This window comes from Alligator mississippiensis, chromosome 12, assembly GCF_030867095.1.
Source record: "Alligator mississippiensis isolate rAllMis1 chromosome 12, rAllMis1, whole genome shotgun sequence".
NCBI classification, from domain to species: domain Eukaryota; kingdom Metazoa; phylum Chordata; order Crocodylia; family Alligatoridae; genus Alligator; species Alligator mississippiensis.
Genome location: NC_081835.1, coordinates 10,720,748 through 10,734,759, shown reverse-complemented (window position 1 = coordinate 10,734,759; position 14,012 = coordinate 10,720,748). Strand labels below are relative to the sequence as shown.

Sequence of the window (14,012 nt, the reverse complement as noted above, 5' to 3'; positions counted from 1 at the left end):
GCACAAGGCCTTTCAGCTTTCAGGTGTAAATGATAGACAGACCCGCAGCACCTTTCTTTGGGAAGGTGAAGTTCACATTTTCTTATGCAGTCAGCTAGCCAAAGATGACGAGCTATTCTGTTATCCACTATCTTCTTCCTTAGGGACCCCATCTTGCACCCCACAGTCAAAGGCAGAATTTTCATTGACTTCAAGTGATGCAGATTCAAACCCACAAAAAAATGATTTAGCTCTTCTCACTCATGAAGGTGAGAGTAACGGGAGCTGGATAGTAGGGCTGTGTAAAGCTTCAGTAGCTGATTTGATTTGGAGGAGATTCGGCAACTGAATCTCCAAATCCAAATTTAATCAGGAGACCAAGTAAAAGCTCTGAATCAATTCAAAGCCTCAATTGATTTGGAAAAGATTTGGCCATAGACTAAACAGGCTGCTGACACAGCTGCCTCCAGCTGGTAAGTCTGTTGGGGTTGGGGGAGGGGGAGATTGGGGCTGGGACAAGCTGCCCAGCCGGGGCAGAGGGCACATTACTTGGTGGGAGGGGGGTGTAGGATGCAGGTGTAACAGTGCTGGGATAGGGGGTGCCCTAATGCCACTTGCCCAGCCAGGGCAGAGGGGGGTGGGATGCAGGAGCGGCTCACTCCAGACAGAAGGGGGCAAGTGGCAGCAGGGCATTGCCTCTGCTCCCAGTGCTGTTATGCCCGCATCCTGTGCCCCACCATGCCAGTTGGCAAGTGGTGGAAGGGCAGAGTCCCCGCTGCCAGTGCTGATGCGGGCATGGCAGTGCTGGAAGAGGGGGCTATGCCCTTCTGCTGCTTGGAGCGAGCTGTGCCTGCATCGCGCCCCTTCCCCTTGTGCCGGCTGGGCAAGTGGCAGCAGAACAGAGGACCCGCGGTTCCCCCCGCTGGGGTAGAGCCTGGCACAGCTGGAAGAGTTGTGGGAGAAGCCCCCATGGTTGCCCTGCTTGGCCCCATCCCCACCCAGTCCAGCCTCCTGGCACTTAAAAATAAAAAAAGAAAAGAAAAGAAGACCATCACTCACTGGGTCTGGCAGTGGTGATCAGGGGCCTCTGGGGAGAGGTAGGCATAGCCAGGGGAGCCCCCTGGCTGTGCCTGCCTCTCCCTGGCCGATCTAAATCTACAAATCTCTCTGAATTATCACCGAATTTTCCAAAGCTGATTTGGCTGAATGGAATCAGGACAGTGATCCGAATCGAATCGCTGTCCTCTGAATCAGCCGAATCCGAATCTGAATTGAATACTTCTCTATTTGCACAGGCCTACTGAATAGCCTCTAAAAAAATATGATGAAGCAGCCTTTAAGCAAAATATCCAAGCCTTTGCTGGTCTTAAATGTCATCAAGTATACCACTGTACATGATACACACACAGCACATATAAAGAAGCTTTCAAATGGTACAAATTCTAATATATTCATTTGAATATTGTGTACCATATGTCTCTGACACACACATGCAGAGTACCGTACCTTAAAAACCATGTCAGACTTACACCTCCCCTTGGATCTCATATCACAAGAGTGATAAAAACTGCCATTATGGATTTGCTCCTGCTGAAGGGCATGTCTCTTTGGACATTTTTAAAGCTTTATAATCTTTGTTTCCCACCAGGGGAAAAAAAATCATATTTGAACATTTCTACTTTTCAGTTGTTACAATTTTTCCTCATGACACGTTTCTAACTGAGACAGTCTCACTTCCCCCTCTCTCTCAATAGCTAGAGAGGCAAATAATCACATTGCGCTACACCTGCTGCACAGCCATACAATTAAATAGTAGCAAACCACAGCTTTTTAAATTTTGCTTCTGACTTAAGGATTTATCCTCTAATCAAGATATTTTCCAAGCAGTGTGAATAGCTCAGCAACGAATAACATATAACACATTAGCAAATGTGGTTAAAAAAAAAAAAAACAGAGAGGGAGGCATTAGTCTTGTATATTTTCCAGCATTATGCTACAGGAATTTGCTATGTGATGCAATTGCTACTTACAAGCAAACTGAAGTTTTGCTTCTCTGCTAACAGTTGTTCCAAATGAGTTTGTTGCTATGCACTGGTATGTTCCAGTATCTTGGGTTTTATTGGGGTTATTGATCAACAAGCTGCCTTCCACTATACTGTAGCGGTAATCCATACCAATGTCAACATCGGTTCCATTTAACCTCCACCTATAGCACAAAAATGCCAGGAGTTAAATTCTACTAACATTAATGAATATTTCTGTATTTTAGAATAGCATCATGTAGTAGATACAGAAAACAACTTCATTTCTTATATGTAAACCCAGCATGAAAATGCATGTTTCCTGCCCAATATTGAAATGTTCTAACGGTTTACTTAAAGAACAATATCCTTGACATGCATTTCAGTCGCTGATATGATTAATGTTTGCATTGTTGTGGCTGTTGTTATTGATGTCGTCGCTCTTTGGAATTAATCATTTTGCTAGGGGAAGTCCCAGAAACAGAATCTTTAAACACTTCAACTCCACCGTGGCTTCCTTCCCATTTCCGTCTTAGCTGGCTGTTTGTTTTTAAATTTAAGAAAACTCACTCTCAGCAGATGTTTTGACAAACTGGGACACTGAGATTTTTTCTAAGGAAGCCTCTCCCCAATTAAAACAACTGTCATCTGTAGCAGTCTATGATGGAACATGTAAGGGAGCTAGATCCTCACATCAGTTCCCTCTGCTGGAGTCTACAGGGTGAAAACTCTGAATACATTTGCATGAGCAAATCAACCCAGTCTGTTTCATTACATACTCGGAAGTATTAAAAGAGAGCAACTGCACTAGGGGGCGGTCTTCAAACTTCAATCCATTTCAAGGTGGCATTTACACCGGAGAGTAAAAATGAGAAGGAAAGGGGAGATGGTTTAAAGTAGCCAAGTAGGGATTAAAGCAATAACGGCAGCACCGTTCTAATGGTGTATTTGCATTTGCATAGCATCTTTTCTCCAAATCATGCAAAGCACTTCATAAAGCTGAGTACGATGCACAGCATGATCACAATTTACAAGATGAGGATGGTGAAGCACGAAAAGTTCAGGGGACAGATTTTCAGGTCTGCGTGTACAGAATATTCTGTGCAGTTACCATGACTGTGCACAGAAAGGGATCGCTTGACATCAGACCCGCCTCGTTTGCACGCCGCTTCTGCGCCGATGAGCATTTGAAAAACACGATCTCCAGCTAATTAAAGAGCACACTGCCCTGTGCCCTGCTTTAATCTCTAGAGCACAATGCTTTCACAATGCTTTCTAATGCAAGTAGGCAATAAATTATCTGGAAAATGACAAACTGGTTAGATTTAATTCCTGGCTCAGTTCATGTCTCCCTACCCACAACACAACTGTGTTGGTTAACTTGGGCTTTTGAAAAATCTGCTGCATATTTTAGACGTGACAAATCTTTGCTTCTGACAGTACATAGTATTGCTAAGGAAACAGAAATGAATTTGATTTGTCCCACAATAATCTCCAGTGTTCTGCCATAAAGATTTAAATCCTATAGACGTCAGATAATGGGTCACAGTTCCTTTACCGGTGTATAAATGAGGTTCCACTTCACTGAACATATACATTTCTCTCATATTTAATACACATCGCACACCCCACTTTTTGACAGCAGTGTTTTGTGTGGGGAACACACACTGGGAGATCCAGGGTTGTGTAGAGGGCATCATAAAGAACAATTTAAAAGTGTAACGAACCTGATAGTTGGCTTAGGATTTCCTTTCACTTCACAGTTCAGCTTCACTTTCCTTTCCTCAGAATCCAGTGGAAAAATTACATTATTTGGTTCCTGAATGAAAATTGGTCCATGCAGCATGTTGTCATCTGCATTAGAAAATAAAAATATGTAAAATATTGGATAGTATCAAAATATTTGAAATATGTTTTAAAAAAAGGAAAGCTGAAGTAAGGTTATATCAGACACCAACACTGCAGGGTGAAATTACTCTAGAGCTACTCTTTTCCTTGGGAATAAGTCAAATATTTATCCTACAGTCAAGGATCTTTTATATAGAGAGCTCACACACTAAATCAACTGACTGATTCAAACTGAACATGGGTCCGGTCCTACAAATGACGATGAGCAGGCACTCGAGTGCCCTCATCCCACACCACTGTTAAAAGCAACATATTGTACTTCTTTTTTGGCTTGCAAACAAGCACATTTTAAGTTCACTGTAAATAAAGAACAAATGCAAGATGCAGGTTCATTGGCATTAATAGAGAAAATGATGAATGACAATTGGGCACCATTAACACACAATGCACCAAATCCTTTTCGTGCTAACAGGGTTTATTGGTATATCACGATGTCAAAGGTGGCATTTGCCTCTACAGAGTACTGTATGCTTCCTTCCATACAAAGAGTATCTTTCTTTAATTTTTTATTTATATACCTGCAAGCACACAGTTGCCACTCCATATGGCATTATAGCATTGTATTTGTGGAGCCACCTATGATAAAATTACTATTACAATTTAAGAATTTTATATTATAGCAACAATAGCAGCATTGTGTACTGGTGCATGGTACAGCCTTGAAGCACATAAGCATACAATCCACATCTAATTTGAACGGCCCTGAAGTGAACCTACACTGGTTGACCCCTACATTCACGTTGATTTTACAGCAAGACAAAACCCTATATTTTTAGCTACTGGAAATGTGAAGTGGAGCTTGTAAGAGATGGGCACAGAGCAACTTCAGAGATTTTTTTTTGTTCAAGGATATGAACCAGAAATGTGCTAAATGTATCTGGAATGGTGATATTACTTTGACAAAACATCCTGGCGTAAAAGTATTGCATTTGCACCATTTAACATTCTCAAGTAAGGGAGAGTTGGGCAGTGTCAATGAGAACCTCGCTGGTATTGTATCTTGTTTTATCTTTCTTGCTTTTGTTTTCACTTTATCTTTTCACACCCCCTCCCACAACCAGTTGCCCTTTACAATTTTTCTTTTCTATCCTAATTATGCATGGAGCTAATGTTGAGTGTTGCTTACAGGTGGAGATGAAGCTGGCTCATGAAAATAGAAATAAAACAACTCAAACCTTCAGGCAAACATTAATGATAACTTATGGAAGAGTCTAGAAAGTTCAAGTTAACATTTCAAAAGTTCTGCGTTCAGGCTCTTATGCTTATAAAACTAAAGTTAGCAGTAGAAGCAGCAGAATTTAAATGGTGTGAAGGAGACAAAAGTGGGTGGTATTTCTGACCTAAGTGTAACTGGAAAGTACAAAAATAACGCACAAAACTCTTCTCATCAGGTCAATTTTCACACCGAAGCTTGGGAAGTTTTTGGAAAAGCACAGAAGTTACATGGTTATCTGAACCATTTGAATGTCCTCATTTCATAACTGAATGAATCAAAATCTGCCAGCACAGTATTGGGTTCATTGTTATTCACAGTTATTTGTAATGTTTGCTAGAGTTACATTAGATACTACTGTCAAACATCTCCATAGGGCCAAATATTTGTGTTCCTCATAGACATTTTCAAGGCAAATAATCAGGCCAAAAATTTAAAGCTACAAACCAGGACAAACTCTCACCTATCAATATTAGAATACTTAACTGGTCTTCTTTAAAAATGTGAGTCCTCTCCACATTATGCCACTGACCAAGATGACGTGCGAGTTTCTTAAATTATCGTGGTGCGTACATAAATATCTCGTGTGGTCTAACGGTATGGTGAAGGCATGCCAGGTTCTTCCACTAATCCAGAGAGGAGTGATAGAGCTGGCATCATGTCCACCACCCGCTTGAACTCCACAGCCTGAACGACCTAGTTCCCATTTACAGCTGGGTTGATAGGGCCAACTTTCAGCAGGAGTCCAGAGCAAGACTCGGATTTACACTTCTGGATACATAGCGACATCTACCTTGTCCTTCTTATGATATCACCAGTTTTCAGTAACACTTTTTATTGTAACTATGAAATCTGTCCCTAGCTTTAATGACTAACAAACTATAAACTGGTTGTTTGGGAGATGTTGCAAAGCTGTATCAGCCTCTGGTTGAGATGCTGAGTAGGTCCTGGCATTACACTGTAATTTTCAGGGCAGATCCTTGTTCTTGACGAATCTCAGGAAGGCCAGCGGGGATCTGCATGAACCATCATTACTCTTTTATAAGATCAAGGGGCCTGTGCAGTGTCTTCTGCAGAACTGTTGCTTCAGTAAGGTTTTGGATCAAGTTACGAAACTCAACATCCTAGCTTTCCTCCTCCACCTCATTCTGGCTCAATATTGCCTCTCCAGTGGCCTCTTGGGAGAAATCATCATCTTTTAAGTTAGAGCAAAAGAGGATAAAATAAAAAGGGAATCTCAGTTATGGGTAATGGTAAGGCTAGAAATGAATGTGGGAATGGTATGTTGTGAAGCTATCAGCATCAGAAGATGCATCTCAGGGGTGGTCATAGTCAGGCATCTGGACACGTGTACAAGCCCCGTGATTTGCCAATGAGTACTAGGAAGGGATGGGGGACCAGAACCATGGTTCTTTACTTCAAGGAGAGAAACTCTGCAGGAAGATTATTATGGAGCTACCGATACTTCCTCCCAGAGGTAAAAATACAAAAAGGTGATGCTCTGAGCCTATAACCCTATCTGTTACTTTTATCTTTATTTTTAATTGTATGTTAATTATATCTGACTGGGACTCATAGTATTCAACCACATTTCACATAATCTGTAGCTTTAAATTATACCTGTGTACAACTTAGAGTTCTGGCAGAAAAAGATAAGGATAGTAATAATAATAATAAAAACGGGACTCGATTGTGATATTCTCATTTGGTGCCATACCCATTTGAATTTTAGTCATGAAGAGTTACATTGGCTCCTTCAGCACCAGTAATGGTGTTACAAGCCAGCCCGGGAAGATTATAGGTACAAGTTATACACACTGAGACAAAAATTAAACTAAATTTTCCAAATCATCAGAAATAGAAATGGATATTAACGTTTCAATAGATCGGTTACCCTGGTGCTCAGATTCTACGGTGACAGGAAGCTAGAAATATCTGATCAATTGGACCGAAATCAGCATCCTGAGTGATCCCAAAGCAATTCTACCAGCCAGAGAGCCTGGCTGACTCAGACAGACACCTCCTGTACTGTCGCGGCTATCTGCTTCACACCGCATCAAGGTACGCGAATCACACTGCGTTGTCTTTTCACATTATTCCAGGTGTCTGTCTGTCAGTTTATATTGCATCACATCAGGAGAAAGATCATGTTATTGCTCTACCTCAAGAAAATATATCTCATGTTAAAAAGGGGGCCTTTGCATTGAAGCTTGGAGCTCAAACATGCAAACAAATATAAAGGAGTAGGTAAATAGCACATTTGATTTCTTACTGTCATGTTTTTTGCAGAGCCTATGTGCCCATGATGGCTGCTGTCAATATGCAAGTGTTAAGCCTTTTGAAAGTGAATTCATAAGGAAGGCCAGTGCTTCCACCTTGCAAATAAATCCATGGCAGAGGGACCAGAAGGATTCTGCTGCATGAGATAGGATAGGTGAATTCAGGGTTCCCGTAGCGTCAAAGTTTCTCATTCTCTATGAATGTTACCAAGTCTGGCTAGAGAGGAATAGTGCTGGAATTGCTCTACAAATTCTCCTGTCATCCTTTTCTGTAACTCTAGCCCTGAACAAGTGTAATATTCTGCTTACCCTGACCTGACTACAGGTGCTGCTGTGCACTGGCTTTGATGAGCTGAGGTTTTAGAAGTTCGACCATACCGCTCTGTCAAATATTTAGGCACGTTTGATTTTTAAGAAGTAAATTTACAGCGTTTGTAAGCAATGTACTGCGTAGGTAGCAGATTAGTTGCACACGCAAGGTACAGAATTCAAAGGCAGAAATGGCCTCAATTAGGTGAAAGAATTGATGCAGTTAATTAACTAGTATCAAACACATAGGTGTCCAAAACAAAATCACATCAAGTGGAGGCTGATGAGAGATCATCAGATCAAGTTGTTTTCCATATATTAAAATGTATACAATTGACACCTTTTAACGTTTGGCTTTTGCACATCTAAAAACTCCCACCTTTTCTATTAGTCAACAAAGAAAAGAGACCCAGCTAAAGCTACTACTTAGCTTTCAAGAAAAGAATATTGCATTAGTTAAGGAAAATGAGAAATTCCAGGAGCAGCTGTCAGCATACACATAGAACAAAAGGAAGTGAAAAAATATAACAATGCAGAGTTAAAATTATTTCTGAGTGGCTCTTCTCTCTCTTTCTGTTTTTGCTAATTGGTGCCTGTGCATAGCCAAGATAAGGAAGTCCAAAGCATTTAGTCCACAGCCCGGAGAGTGTTGTTGCCACAGTCTAATGCATTATTGAAACCATTGTGGACTGGATTCTAAGATGGTGTGTGACAGCAGTTCAGCTACATTGATTTATAACAGATGAGGATCTGCCCCAAAGAACTCTGAATGCTCAGCAATAAATATACAGAATAAAATTGCTGCTGAGGTCCATGCAGGTGGAAATCTGCAGGCATCTGCACCATAAGCACTGCGTTACTTTTTGAATTATAATAATGCTGGGTATAAAATATCCATTTGATATATGCATTATATAAGTGTGTGTGCACGTGTATGTGCATGCGTCACATTAACAGATCATGAGTAAACCTCATGTTACTTTATCACAACAGTTCATCTGGTGGGAAGTCACTTTTGTTAGAAGATGCTAATTGTTTTAAGTAGGTATTTAACACAAGCTTCTTGTAAAATCATTGACTACTATTTATTCATATTGCAGTAATGCCCAGGGACCCCATTAAGGGAACAGAGCCCTATTGTGCTAGGTACTGTATATCTGTTTTAAGAAGGAACATATCTTTATAGAATGATTTTAAATAATTAATATCTTCTCTTAGAATCTTACTCCCATAACATGGACTAAAATGGAGTTGTTGCCTGTCTGGCTATACAAAAATCTACTATCATGTGATTCATTTATGCTTACTTTGATCCTCTGCTTTCCAGCAACCACAGTATGATCTGTTAGTCTTGACACGTCTTTTTTTTTTGTGTCCCCTTTCCCTTCATGTAGTCTCATAATAACAGATTCTTTGTGAATTTTATGTACTCCTCAAGCCCAAGACGGACTAACCCAAAATGAACACTGGACCCTTGTAAAGTCAGCTTCCAACAACAATTCACCATCTAAAAGCAGAGTTTTTTTTCCTTGCAGCCAAAATAGACAGAAGTGAAGATCAAGGTTTTGGCTCCCTTGAAAGGAGTGTGGTTCTTTTAGTCTTATACTTCCATTTGCGTTCCAGAGAAAACTGTAGCACAAACTATAGCTGCAGACCAGGGAGCAGCAAAAGCCCCTTGCAACCACTGAACTGTCCCTGTCCAAACATCTCAGATGTAGTAAAGAATCAGAGCCTGGCACTCGGCAAGTATAGGAAATTTGCCTTTTGACCCTTCATGACAAAAGCCAGGTATTTTGGAAAGCCATATCTAAGGCTACAGTGCATTATTTTTTTGCTCTGTGGAGGTATAGAGGACAGTTTTATGGGGTCGTCTATTCATAAACTGTCAAAAACACAATGCTAGCCAAAAACAAATACAATTAAAATATGGAAACTTCTTTGGTAATTAAAGACAGGTGTATGTGTGTGTAAGTAAGCACGTGTGTGAATGTGTAACCACAAGTGTAACCAAAGAAAATGTCTTTAACTAAAGAATGGAGGCTTGTCCTGAGCTTCCTAGCTTTATTTTTCCCCCAAAGTAGCATGCTACATTTGGAAGGTGGGAGCTTGTGGAAGTTAAGACCTAGAAAAGCCCCAATTGAATAGCCTGACAAATCAACTTCAAGCATCCATGCTTATTTGAACTTAATTACCAAAAGGAATGGGAAAAGGGCCTTTGCAATGGAAAAAAAGGAACAATTCTAAATCCAAGCTTTGGAAAAAGAGACATTAAACTCTTGTCACACCACCTCTGGGACCTGCAGTCCCAGTTCCAAAACCAGCAAATTTGTTCCCCCTACTGAGTGGAGTTTTATAGGGACACAGGCTAAGTGCAAACATTCGTGGGGGTGGGGGTGGTTAAGGGGAGGTTAGATTGGGTTCAAAACAACCACCTAATTTAGTTTGCCTTGTGTGTGGACCTTACACTTAAACCCGGTCTTAGGACACCAGTACATGATGAGCGAGGCTACTCTTATACCACGTAATTACAGTGCGTTGGAGCAGACTCAAGTAATCGAGTCTGCTGGAGCATAATTAGCACGCTCCAGCAGATCCCAGAGTCTCATGTATCAGCATCCCCAAGCTGAAAAATGGTGGCGGGGGTGCTTTAATTAAAGCTCATTGAATGAGCTTTAGTTAAAGCACCCCCGCCACCATTTTTCAGTGTGGGGATGCTGATACATGAGACACGCCAGGTGCTTTAATTAGACCAGCTCCCAGAGCACATGTATAAACGTCCTTAGTGATCACTGGTCAGCAATCAGTCTAAACCCATAAGAGTACAGAAGTTCCAAGCGCACAGACCAGTCTAAAAATTGAGGAACCCAGTCTAAGATAGATCTGAATCAATGTAGTATCAGACTTACTTGATCTAGGTTAGCTAGACCAGGGCACAGAATTTCTGTAGTTACCTGGGCAGCCCCAGGGTGGGAAAGCCCAGCCACTGGTCCCAGCCCTGAGGCTGTGCTTTTCACACACCCCCCTCCTCAACCTGGCATTAAGTTATTTTTAGCTCCCTGGTCCCTCACCCACCCCCCACGGACTGGCCAGCCCCCCCAGCCCCCTATCCTGAACACTGCTCCAGGTGCCACTGGTTTTGTCAACATTTGCCACTGCCACTGCCAGACCTAAGCAAGTACGTATCAGTGGGGGGGAAAGGTGGGAGGGATGGGAGTGTAGGTTTGTGTGCGGGGGGGGGGTGTCAGGGGGCTAAAATTAGCCCCATGTCTCCTCCAAGTCCCCCCCCCCATGGACCTCACAAGTCCCCCTTATCCTACCAGACCCTCCCAGACCCCAGCAACTTCCTGCAGATCACACTTGCCCCTTCCCTCATTTCCCTGTGGATGCTGCCCACCCCCCCCTTCTCCTACAGACACAACCTGCCCCCCGCATCTCCCCATGGAGTCCCGATTGATCCCCAAGCCTGCTTAACCCTCCGTTCCCCCACCCCCCTCACTTGTCCTCCCATCTCAACTTATTTTAGATCAGGTGGCCGGGTTGAACCTGATCTAACCTCCCCTAACCCCCCAAATGTCTGCACTTAGCCATAGTGCTGCAGTCTAGTTATTATGTCAGGAAGAAGCTCAAGTAACTGCTTCACAGACAAACCTGTTCAGTCTTAAGACACTGTTATAACAGTTTGACCCGCCCATCAGATTATCTGGTGTCAAAACGCCACTCCAGTTGCACTGAAAAAAAGTAGACTTTTAAACCACACATTTTAAGATTTTATTTTCTTGTACTCCGAACATTTCATTTCATTTCATTCTTTTATGGATTTACTGCAACTTAATGTAACACTCTAGTGATCTTCTAGCCTAACATTATTCACACAATCTTGGAGATGTAACTTAATTTTATATAGAAAAAGCTTTTAATGTTCTTCAGTATTGTAATCTCTTCAGTGTGTTGTACTGAAGCTATCGTCATCCCCTATATACTTCAGGTCTTCTATTTATGAGTGACCCATCTTACCACTCATTGTTTCCTTTTCTACGTACTGTTCGCAGCACTCAGAGAATCTTACCCAGTCTATTTTTAACCCACCCTCAAGTGCTTTACTATAGTTTCATTGTCATTTGCTAAGGAAGGAACCCAAACTAATACCACATAATTTTTAAAAATATGGCGGTATGATAAGCGCAGAAAGACTCTGATATGATCTCCAGCATGGAGTCAGATTCTGCATAAAGAGATATGGTGTGGGGCTGCTACCAGCAACAGAAATACCTGAGGGTGGCTTTCCAAATGCAGAAGTCAGTCTTGCTGATGGAAAAATCACATTTAAGGGACTATAAATTTGATCTTTCACTTGGACAACTAGGCCATACCCCCAATAGAAACCAACTAAGGTGCTGGTCACAATGAATTCAGTAACAAGCTGAAAGAATGGGCACTGGTTTAATATTATCGTTGGGTTCTGGATTAAGTCATGCCTTATAGCCTATTCACGAGTCTGTAAGAGAAAACAATTACATTAAGATTAGGATTATATGGCCATGACTAACCTCCCCCTGTACTAAGCATTTAGGTCAATGTTGCACAATGCTCCCTCTATATGGTTTTCCATCAATGACCCAGTGGCACAAAATGTAGTAGGCACAAACCTGTCTGTATATTTTGGATCTCTTTCTATGTTTACTTTCGATGAAATTTATTATCTCCTCCTTATTTGTATCCACTAAATTTGCAAGTATGCCCATTTACTAGTGCTAGATTTTACGCTTATTATTTCAAGTACCCATTTCATAAGAGTAACCACCGGGTGTAGCAATGGAAATGGGTATGTACACACATTCTGCAAGTACGGTTTGTAGGTATTTAAATTAAATGTTACATGCATAGTTTATATTTTACATTGTGACTTTATGCTTGATCATATATGAAGTCATGTATGGTATGAACTTTCAGGAAAGCATACTCTTTCATATTGTACAGAATTACATATGTAATATATACAATAATAAGTGTGTGTGTGTGTGTGTGTGTGTGTGTGTGTGTGTGTGTGTGTGTGAGAGAGAGACAGAGAGAGAGAGAGACATTTATATTTCATGTATCTTGCATTTCAAATTTACTTGACTTTCAAGTTATAGTAAAGAATTCAGGAGAAATAATATCTGAATTTAAACACCAACAAGAAAGTATTCTGTATGATACTAAATGGTTGTTGCCTTTCTCTACACTTATTAAAATAAAACTTGAAGGGAATCTAAACTGAAATGAGGTTAAACATTTCAATTCAAATGAACAGGTGAAAACGATCCTTATTCTCTCTGATCATTAAATTCAGTGATTGATATTGTTAGCTAAATGGAACTTCTTTAATTTTCATTGAAAGTTATGGCCAATTTGAGAGAAGGTTTAATTGAATATTTCGCACAGTGGGGAAAGATAATAACTAAACTGAAGAGAGAACTCCTGGAATATATCCAGTGTAAATGATAAAAATCCTTTCCTTGTTTTCTGCTGAGGGAATTAGGTTTAACTATGAATGCCAGTGTATTTTCCTACAGAGCTACAAGTCAGTATTTCTCAAAGACAAAATTGCACCTTGGGAAGACCAACTCTTCAGAAAACGAAAATGTGAAATAGATAGGACAGCTCAAGGGCATCACTGATTAAAACAACATAATGCTCTTCAAGATTAGTCAGCTGCAATAAGTCTTCTGGAGTAGGAAAGGACTAAACTCATCTTCAGTTTCTTGGGTTATATTTTTGCCAGTTGGTACCATTAAAATAGGCACCAACTCCATGGGTGCTCTGGGGCTTAAGTACCCACTGAAAAAAATTAGCATGTGCTCAGCACCCACAAGCCACATCGGGCGAGCCGGGCTGAAGTAAGGTGCTGCCTTTTGTGGGCATGCCTGGGGCTCGGCACAGGAACACACACACACACGAAAAAGCACCCACTGATCAAAAATAAAGTTGGCGCCTATGCCCATTAGCATCATTATATTGTGTGTACAAACCCCATTAATGTTAATATTGAACAGACACGAAGGAGATTTTCATAAAAGATGTTAATAACAATAGCAATAAAAAATAATCATATGGCAAGCTTTTAATGTGCAAACTGTACCCAAGGCAATTTCAGGTGCTGGGCACCCCAGTAAAAACAAAACAATTAAAATGCATATTTTAAAAAATCTGCAGCAAAAGCCATTCTCTGGTGGGGAGCTGACCCATGCACAGGACTCATGGTATCCTTCCCTGGCTAACCAAGGCGTGGCTAGTGCCTGTGAATAACTGCCCTGCAGCCAACCC

General features: G+C 41.2%; 1 protein-coding gene across 10 annotated transcripts in view; it reads right to left on the bottom strand.

Annotated features, from left to right (window-relative positions):
- Positions 1–14,012, bottom strand: part of CNTN4 (contactin 4) — a 586,961-nt gene that overhangs the window by 203,333 nt on the left and 369,616 nt on the right. For all 10 annotated transcript variants that reach the window (XM_019499786.2, XM_019499792.2, XM_019499789.2 and 7 more), the window contains 2 exons: positions 3,728–3,854; positions 2,010–2,185 (listed from right to left, as the gene is read on the bottom strand). In XM_019499786.2, the coding sequence (XP_019355331.1) occupies positions 2,010–2,185; positions 3,728–3,854 (303 nt within the window). The remainder of the gene's footprint in view (positions 1–2,009; positions 2,186–3,727; positions 3,855–14,012) is intronic.